Source organism: Temnothorax curvispinosus, unplaced genomic scaffold, assembly GCF_003070985.1.
Source record: "Temnothorax curvispinosus isolate PA1 unplaced genomic scaffold, ASM307098v1 QBEX01009254.1, whole genome shotgun sequence".
NCBI classification, from domain to species: Eukaryota; Metazoa; Arthropoda; class Insecta; order Hymenoptera; family Formicidae; genus Temnothorax; species Temnothorax curvispinosus.
This window is the reverse complement of record NW_020219034.1, coordinates 1-10,018: the sequence shown is the minus strand read 5'-3', so window position 1 is coordinate 10,018 and position 10,018 is coordinate 1. Positions and strand designations below refer to the sequence as shown.

The following is a 10,018-nucleotide window of genomic DNA, read 5'->3' as shown; positions in this document are numbered from 1 at the left end:
GTAATTATTGCCCAATATAATTTGAAAGTAAATTGACAAATATCATTGTTCGAGACTCCGTTAACGTTGCGCCGTCCGATCAGATGGCAGCATCGATCGGGTATCGACTCCCGATCACCGCGGCAGCTTGCGCCGCGCACGGGCGCGCTCATCGCCAACGTCTTCCTTGCGATATTCTGAGTCGTAAAAATGGCCGCGCAGTGATCAGACGCACGACGTGTGCTCTGTGCATTTTTGATTGCGACTACACATCGAAGTGCTCACCGCAGTGATTACAGCTGCCGAGATACTGCATTAACGTGTAAAACGACCGCTCATCCAGCTCTATTCGGGTACATCAACACGACGACTCAGGCTCACATGTGCGCGAGTGCCGACCGCCACGTGTCTCACCGGCTCACGGGCGATTCATCGAAGAGGACGGCACTTAATATAATTGCCTCTTATTTACACGGACTATATACACATCTCATTTTATACACCGCTCATCGATCTCAGGTCAGATCGACCGCCACGTGTCTCACTACACCGCTCATCGATTCTCAGGTCAGATTGTATCAATTTCGACGCATCAAAGACGCATTAAAGACGGCTCAGATTGTGGTCTGAGTTACACAAAAATAAAGTGAATATTTAGTTAACACCTTCCACGCGCGTCCTTCTCATCCCGCTTCCATCGCCGGGATTAATCAGCGATTTCGCGAACATTAATGTTTTATAATCTTGTTCCAAAATATTTAAAAATATTATTGGTTCTTGTTAAAGAGCTCTGTATTGAACTGTACGAGAAAGGAAGAGAGCAATACCAATTGAGATCAATAATTCGTTTATAATTGTTCGAACACTCTTTTTATAAATGAGTGAGTAAAATACAACTTGAGTTTTACTATCAACGTTTAAAATTATACATAATCAAATATATATGGCATAAATAAATTCAAACAAATATATTCTGATAAGAAGAAGATGAAGTTCTTGTTTATCTCTGAGTTATTAATTACATTAAACTATAAAAGAATGAATCAACGGAATGAAGTATTATTGAACAATGTAAGCTATTAAATTATAAATAACTTGAATTTAAAGAAAATGGTAATCTTTACACAATGTGAATAGGAGAGGCAATTAGAGCTAAGCGCGGTAATCAAAGCGCAAACAATTTATAAAAATAAATATATATATATATATTAACGTACGTTTCGACACATTATTCGTGTCCTCTTCAGCGTTAAAAGTTACATAAAGTCAAATACGAAGATTAACAAGGATAATCAAAAAGAAGTCAAGTATAAGGCGTAGTCAATAGACGAACAAAGTATAAAAGACGCAGTCAAAATTAAAAAAAAACAAGGATTGAAATCCTATGGATGTACCGTTGCCGAAATTCCAGATACGCCGGTATAAGCACTCGCTCCACATCCCTCGCATCTTAGAAATAATCTCGCCAGGTTAAAAGACCAGGTGGGTAAGAAAGATTTGAAAGCCCTACCTGTACCATCAAACGGAGTCGCAATGTGGTAAAGGCGTAAATTATCTATGTTAAAATCAGATGACTAATGGATTTACTTACAGAGCAATTGCAGACCGGAATATCGCATTGTAACAACAAACGTCACGGTTCGAAATGTCACGAATGAGTGAGGCATAGGTGGGAAGGTTAACATAATAGAGACTGGTGTATAAACCAGAGGAGGGGATAAACTCTCGCATAAAGTTGTTCTAAATTTTAGACAGTTTCTCGATCACATTTAAATACGCGTCCGGTAAACCCTCCGCATCGGTCTGTAAATTCAAACCATTGACTACGCCTTATACTCGACTTTTTTTTTTATTATTCTTGTTAATCTTCGTATTTGACTTTATGTAACTTTTAACGCTGAAGAGGATACGAATAATGTATCGAAACGTACATTAATATATATATATTTATTTTTATAAATTGTTTGCGCTTTGATTACCGCGCTTGGCTCTAATTGCCTCTCCTATTCACATTGTGTTAATCTAGAGAGCCTATATCTTTCTTTATGGTAATCTTTAATTAACCCTCCGTAGTCACACCTATTTTTTCAAACAAGGAAGTCACTCTGGGTCATTTTGACCCGAGACGAACTTTGACCATTCGCCATTTGACCATTTATCCACCAATCGTGTTGAAAAAATTCTCGAATGCACTTGCGATATTGCTAAATTGATTGCTATAAAAAAAAAGGCCTCAGAAATTTTTAACATATAAAAAAAATTCGCAAAAAATTTGTGTTTTAAAAAAAATTTTTTTTTTAACAACAGCTAGAGGACGTCATGCCCGCCAATTTTCAAGTTACGCGCAAGATATTTACGACCAAAGTTGAGGATCGGGTCAAATTGACCCGGTGTGACTACGGAGGGTTAAGCATGAACTCAAAGGACAATGTGAACTAGAATTAAATTGTACTTATAAGAAATGAACTATTATCTTTGTGTTCTGTTTAAAGAAGCATGTACAAAATATTAATTTAGTTTATCAGAATATATCTTAACATATGTAAACATATCAAGGCATGAAAATTATACAATTATCACAACAAAACATGCACAATATATCAAATATCACTTTAGAACATACACAATATGTTAAATATTACATCAGAGCATGCATAATATGTCAAATATCACGTCAAAACATGCACGATATCAACGGAATTTAACAATGTTTTAGCTAGATGCGTTAAACAGATGTTAACTGAAATTTTGATGAAATAAATTACAGTGAAGATTGGCTTAAATTGAGCAATGACAAACGTTTGTTAAGTTATTGTAAATTATAGTTAAAGTAACTGAATGATTTTACTTAACATAAATTATAATGAAAAGAACGTCTTGTTCTCACAAAATCTTTCTATATTGACGTCTTGCATTGAATTGGCTCAAACCTTGATCGATTGAGCGATGTTTCTAAAACCAAGAGAGTTACATCACAAACTCTTCTCGGGTTTCATTGAAACTCTACTAAATACCTGTGTTCAGGATGAACAGTTCGTCGAACCGAACAGACAGAGAGAAAATCTCTCGTGGTTCCTTGTGTCGTGTCGGCACTAGGAGCTGGCTGAATGATGTCGTGTCGGCATCATTCCTTTCTCTCAATTATTTCTATGGACGGCTGGCGAAGATGCTCTTTCGTTGTATGGAGGAGCTCACAAAATGGCTGGCACGATCCGTAGTCGTTATGCGATGAAAATCTCTTCTTCAACTCTCGTTGGAATTCGCCGTCCACAATCAAGAATAGATGATTTGAGAGCGCACGCAAAGCAGTTAACATGACTCTTTACAATAAAATCACTCAATCTAATTGGTTAACACAATGTTACAAAACGTAAAAGAACGTTAATCAAAACGTGTTGCTAGCTCAAATTGTACGGACAGAATGGCAGAAAACGACGTGACGAGAGACGATCGTCGCTTTGTCTTCTTCGTTGAGAAAATCAGAATTCGGAAGTGCGCCCTTGACAACGACAAGCGCCACTTGTTTTTCATTGCTCTTTGCTTTTCCTCCCTATCGTACTTTACGCGGTTATTTTTAAACAGTTCTATAATCTTTTTTCAAATATTTTTGAAATATTATGAAATATTTTTAATTAAAAAAGATGCATGGGGTAGCGCATTTTTCCGTGCCAGTTCGCAACGACGCCGCTAGGCGGCGCATAATGGTAAGACTAACTTGCAAGTAAATTTCAGTTGGGATCTAATATATAAGTAAGGGGGCTTATTACGGTTCTTGAAACGAGGTGAAAGTTACAAAAGTGAGGAAATTCACTAAGTGTTGTGAGCGCACAACGAATAATAGATTAAGTATCGCACTTGGCAACTCCGAGTTGCCTCCTATCGGTAACTTGACCCTACCCTAGCGGAAAAAATTTCTATGAATAACTACAAAATTTAACTAGAAATAGAAATTTGTACATTTTTGTTGAAATATTTAATTTTTTGTAGGAATAGTTACTTTTTGTAGAAATATCTACGAAATAGTACTACAAATTACAATGTTCTCAGATCAAGAAATTATTGCAAGTAGTATTTTATGAAAAACTACAATTTTATAAAAAATAGTACAAAGATCTACAAATTTTAAAAATTTAAGAAGAAACAAAATCTTAAAAAATTAAAACATCTGCTTACTTGTAGAATACTACAATTATTTATAAATGACTAAGAAATCTACTACAATTTACGTATCGTAAAACTATGCAACTTAGAATCTAATTCAGTTTTTAGTTTCTCATAAAATACTACAACTGCGTACAAATACTAACAAATACCAATTTGTTTGTACAGCTAAAAAATTTATTACAATTATGGCTAATTAAAATTTGTAATTTTTAGTTAAATGTTACAAGTTTTTACAAAAATGTTCCAAAATTCATCTATTATTAATAACTTCTTAATTGGCAGAAATCAAAATACTTATCAAAATACTTACTTCTTAATTGGCAGAAATCAAAATACTTATCTTTTTATTTTCGTATAGTCTGTGTTGTAAAGTCCAATAGAAAAATACATAAATGTACAATTTTTTACTTATATAAATTTCTGATTCGTGAATGGTTGTAATTTTGCATACAATACTACAAGGTTCTACAGAAAACGACAAAATCCTTAAGTCTTTTACAACTCGTAAATTCATGAAAATCTACATAAATTTGCTTTTTTTAGATGTTTATAAGGTACTACAATTTTACATGGAAATTAACAGACCTTCAACCAAACCTTCAACCTTTCCATGGAAAGTAAAAAATTAATATGTCAATTAAAAAAATGTCAATTAAGTATCTTATGCAAAATTAGAAGAAAAAGAAAACTTAAAATAACATATAAGCAATGAGAAGTGCCGTTTTCGGTCGAAGCGGATCTTGATGCTTAATAATATTTCACAATATCAATTATTATTAAATACATTTCAGTTTTTTAAATTGGCACTGCGTGCCAATATATGGACTTTGTCGGACTTAAAACGCAATTGTGTAAACTGAAACTAAAAATAATATATTTTATATTAATTTGATATTGTCAAGTAAAATAATATACTATTAGAAGAATATTTATAACAGTTATACAAATTTATATGGATAGCTCCATTATAGAGTATATATTCATTTATGATTATCTTTGACCTTATAAATATACTTTTACATGATCACACATGATAATATACTAGTATATAAAACCATATATGACTATATAAAGTTATACTTAAAGAGATTTAGCCATATAATATTGTTCAAAATTATATTTCTATTTCTTATATGACTATATATAATTATATATTTACTAATATGAACAAATAAGAGGTATTTTTTCCCGAGTATATAATCATGGCATATGTATATGCTTATATATGACCATGTATAATTATATATTCTCATATATATATGACCATATAATATTGTTTAAGATTATATTTTCCATTTCTTATATGATCATATATTGTATAATCATGTATCTACTAATATAAACTAATATAAACTAATATGAATAAATAGGAGATTTTTTTCCCGGGTTATGCGGTTTTAGACATGTGTATGGTGCTGGGTAAGGTTTTTTTTATAATGATTCGTTTTTTATTTTACAGATAAGTTAGAATAAAAAAGTTTTTTTTCTTTTTGTAATCACGCGGCGCAACGTTGGCCCAATTATAGGCCTATTTTATAATGAGCCGGCACTAGTTTCTGACATTCACCCGACATTGACCTAGTTTACACCGAGCACTTGGTACGCGTATCAAGTGCTATATCCGTATCAAATCGTTTGATACGCTCGGTATAAACGCTCGCGGATTACTTTAGTGCGCTCTGGTCTGATACTCCTCAATCGCGAGTATCAGACCAAGTTGATACGCGTATCAAAAGATGTCAGCGCGCTGTAAACGCTTGATTCGATTCGAATTGGATCAAGTGTATACCGCCGCTGCTGACTGTTGTTAGATTGAGGTTAAAGTTAGAAAGTTAGAATAGAAGTTTTATATCAACAGTGAAAATGTCATGTAAAAAGGGTGCAAATTGGACAGATGGTGAAACACGAACGTTTCTCGAACTGGTCACGGAAAAAAGTATTTTAAGTATAATTGATGGAAAGAAACATCGGCATGTAGAGATTTTCCGAATGCTGGTACCCGAAATGCAAGCAAAAGGTTATGAAAAAACAGCCGAGCAAATGAAATTAAAATTAAAAAATTTGAAAGCAGCATATTTCAAATGTAAAAGAAATAATAATGTCAGTGGTGCTGCTCCCTCAACGTGTCCATTCTACAACGAGTTAGATATATTATATGGAGGCAGGCCAAGTGCCCTAGCTAGCAGCAGCGATGATCAAGTAGGAATAGACACCGCTGAAATAAATGAGGAAGAAGGTAATATATATTTATTTAATGCAATTATATATAGTTAAGTATGAAAATACAAATTGGTACCATCAATTATTCGACTTAATATTATTATTTATTTGATTTTAGTTAATAACGAGAATGATTCAATAAATTGTACAACTGCTGAAGAGACTGATGAAATGTTAGATAAGGAAAATGAAGTCCCACCAGCCAAAAAACAGAAACGAACAAAAACTTCTGGTATAAATAAAATGTTTATTATTATAGCCTTATTAAGTATTTCTATTTGAGAGATGACATCACAATTTGCAACTACGCTCTATTCAACTACGCTATTAGTCCATATTTGAAGATTTATAAGAGTACAACTAATGATATAGGGCTAGAAGATATATAATTTTTAATTTACATATGTATAATATACGTATTATAGTACAGAAATTTTATATTTAGGAAGAAAAAGTTATGAAGTAATGCTGCAGAGTCATACTGACAAGTGGTTGGAAAACCAAAAAGAATTACTTAACAGCATTACAAACAAGCAGATGGAACTCCAAAAACAAATGGTCCATGACGAGATGATGGAGCAGAGAAAGTGGGAAGAAGAGGAGTTAGAAAAAGAGCGAAAATTTCAAAGTCAGCAAACAAGCTTGATTCTGGCTGCATTTACTAACAGTATGCAGGGTATCAGATCTCAAACCCCTGCTCGTTCTACACAAAGCACCTTGAAGCCGCTGAAACTTATTTCGGTAAATCCATTTATTAATTTTTTAAATAATTAATCGTGTCACAACATTAAAACTAGTGCATGCAATCTACATATATATCAAAAGGCTCACATGATTAAAAATAATCAAATAAAAAGGAGCATCAAACCGCAACAAGGTGGAAGTGTTGTAAAATTCTATGTTAAGGTACAGATTGACAAACGTTTCGGCCCCTTATAGGACCATCTTCAGTGTTAAAGAACAATTAATTTAAGAAAAGTTAACATATGTTACATACTCTTACACTAAAATTAACGCAACAAATTAGTGTAAGATTATGTAACGTATGTTAACTTTTCTTAAATTAATTGTTATTTGACACTGAAGATGGTCCCATAAGGGGCTGAAACGTTTGTCAATCTGTACCTTAATATAGAATGTTACAACACTTCCACCTTCTTGCGGCTTGATGCTCCTTTTTATTTGATTATCTACATATATTTATACATATTATATAAATATATTTATAAATTTAATAAAACATTTGATTTTGTTGGTCTGAAAAAGTGAAACAGTGATTTATTTTGATCACAAATATTTTATTTATTATATTATTAAATAGTTATTAATTATATTAGTAAATAAATAACTTATAATTGAAATAAATTACTATTTAAGTATTTACTATTTAGTATGTGTGTATTTATTTAAAATAAAATATTCTTTCTAAAAAAGGCACTTTAAATTGATACGCGATCGAATGTATCGAAGACCTCTCGAAAGTCTCAAAGTGTATTTGTTGGCAAAAATACACGCATGTATACCACATACATACATATACATACATGTATACATGTATCTCCGAAAGGTCGGACTACATATTGACGTAGTAGTTCTTACAATAATTATATTATAAAAAGCTCTTTATAAAAATAATTATTCAAGAAAAGATCGTATAAATATGTATAAACTTACTCAAAAGTCATTAAAAAGAAAAGCTACTGCATACTTATTTAATGAGAGTTTCGGTTTCACCGGATGAAAATTAATGACATAGTTTGATGGCAATAAAAATTAAATTAAAAATTTTCTTTTTTACAGTTGAATTATACAGAACCTCCTTCCACCTCTACAATCATTCAATCTCCTATGATAGAAGGCAAGGAACCAAATTCGAAAGTACAGAACTTTTATTATGAAACGCAATAACTGAATTTGAATAATATGAAGACTGCAGTTTTAAATATTTAAGATATATTAGGGATTATTTCTAGTTAGAAGTTATGGTGCCGTGTTCCTACACAAAATGTTAATTTTGTTTAAAAAGTACGTTCATTATTATGTTACTTTTGTTTAAAAATGTTAATTTCGTTCAAAAAGTTGCTTTATTATAATTTACTTTTTTATTAATTTATAGGTACAAGATAAATTAATAAATATAAGCTGTTTAATAACTTGTGATATAGTTTCCAAAAAGGTTTATTTGTTCTTTACAAGTTCTTAAAAAGTTGTTTTTATTTATAGATATAATATAAATCATTAATTAAATAAATAGTTTGTTGTGTATGCGGGAAATATATAAATATTTTTCCATTGATCTCAAAATGCGATATTAATTATGATAATTACTATAACTGTGAATTAGTGGTAGGTTTATGAGACAAACTTCGAATATTTTATTATAAAATATGTGGTGTACTGTACACATATAAAAGCTGTAATAATGTTGCATACAAAAAGATGTACAAATTAAAGAAATAAAAGGTATTAAAAAATGTCAAAACTATATTATTTAATTCGAATATACACATGAAAATAATATTGATATCCACTGCTACCCACTATCGGATGAGAGCTTTCCGCAGAGGATAACTGGCTGCCAAATATTGTTTTAAGTGGTTTCTCACTGCTATACCAGGTACGCAATCTCTATTACGATTTTGTACAGCTATTGGTTGAGGAAACAACTGATCACTGTTGGACACTTCGTCTAACCATTCAGGAAAAAACCGTTCCTTGTGACTTTCTACAAAATTGTGCAACGTGCAACAAGCAAGAATGATTTGTGGACAAAACGTATAAGCACAATCCATTTTTTTGCATAAAATTCTCCATCTAGCTTTTAACCGACCGAATGCCATTTCCACTGAAACTCGTGCAGAGTTCAAATACACATTAAAAGACTCTTCTTCTGCTGATAACGTGCCTGAATAGCCTTTGATGAGCCACGATAACATAGGATAAGCTGGGTCACCTACAATCATGTACGGTATATCCACACCATCGATGTTTTTAGATGTCTACAATTCATATATTATATTAGTATTACATATAAAAATACAATCAAACTTACGTCAAACAAAATAATTTAACATTTACCTGAGGAATAATGGTCTGTGCATTCTTGTATATGCTACTATCCTTGAATACGGCAGCATCGTGCACACTCCCAGGATGTTTTATTACAACATTTCTGAACCTAATATAACAGATAATTTAATAATTTTAGATTTCGGTATTTTCCAAGCTCAGTTTTTCACGCTTACCTTCCATTGTGGTCGACAACAGCCATTACATTATATGATGTCCATCCTTTCCTATTCACAAAGTCTCGATAACCTTCATGTGGTGCGGTAATTGGGATGTGTGTTCCGTCAATACACCCAATCAATTGTGGAATAAAGCTTCTTTTTTTAAATTGGAGAGATATGAACTGGGCTTCATCTTCAGAAGGCATAAATATGTTTTCTTGTACCATGACATTGTTGATGGCCATGGTCACTCTAAATAAGCACTTTCGAACTGTCGATTTGTGAACACCCATCACATCACCAACGACTCTGTACTCGGCACAACTTGCTAATTTATACAGAGCTATTGCGACCTGTTTTTCGACAGATAAAGGCTGTCTGGATACCAGGAAAAGTGGTTTGGGTTCTAGTACAGTTCGAATAAT

The 10,018-nt window shown here is 32.4% G+C and overlaps 2 protein-coding genes across 3 annotated transcripts; one reads left to right on the top strand and one right to left on the bottom strand.

Annotated features, from left to right (window-relative positions):
- Nucleotides 1-5,521: 5,521 nt before the first annotated feature.
- Nucleotides 5,522-8,440, top strand: LOC112458839 (zinc finger and SCAN domain-containing protein 32-like). 2 transcript variants are annotated; one of them, XM_025022654.1, is made up of 5 exons: nucleotides 5,758-5,790; nucleotides 6,002-6,379; nucleotides 6,482-6,595; nucleotides 6,809-7,104; nucleotides 8,164-8,440. In XM_025022654.1, exons 2-5 carry the CDS (start codon nucleotides 6,007-6,009, stop codon nucleotides 8,269-8,271), a joined length of 891 nt encoding a protein of 296 aa, XP_024878422.1. In that variant the 5' UTR covers nucleotides 5,758-5,790; nucleotides 6,002-6,006; the 3' UTR covers nucleotides 8,272-8,440. The 2 variants fall into 2 exon arrangements, with proteins under 2 accessions (XP_024878421.1, XP_024878422.1); XM_025022653.1 differs by having other exon boundaries at nucleotides 5,522-6,379.
- Nucleotides 8,441-8,640: 200 nt separating this feature from the next.
- LOC112458838 (protein ALP1-like) lies at nucleotides 8,641-10,015 on the bottom strand (the record flags this gene model as incomplete). The annotated part of the gene is made up of 3 exons (XM_025022652.1): nucleotides 8,641-9,362; nucleotides 9,442-9,541; nucleotides 9,609-10,015. Coding segments are annotated over 3 exons (966 nt in total), but the record flags the coding sequence as incomplete, so codon positions are not given.
- Nucleotides 10,016-10,018: the final 3 nt, after the last annotated feature.

Coding starts and splice junctions, on each gene's coding strand:
- LOC112458839 (XM_025022653.1), top strand. CDS start 6,007: ATGTCATGTAAAAAGGGTGCAAATTGGACAGATGGTGAAACACGAACG. Junction 6,380..6,481: donor TGAAATAAATGAGGAAGAAG/GTAATATATATT, acceptor ATTTGATTTTAG/TTAATAACGAGAATGATTCA. Junction 7,105..8,163: donor AGCCGCTGAAACTTATTTCG/GTAAATCCATTT, acceptor TCTTTTTTACAG/TTGAATTATACAGAACCTCC.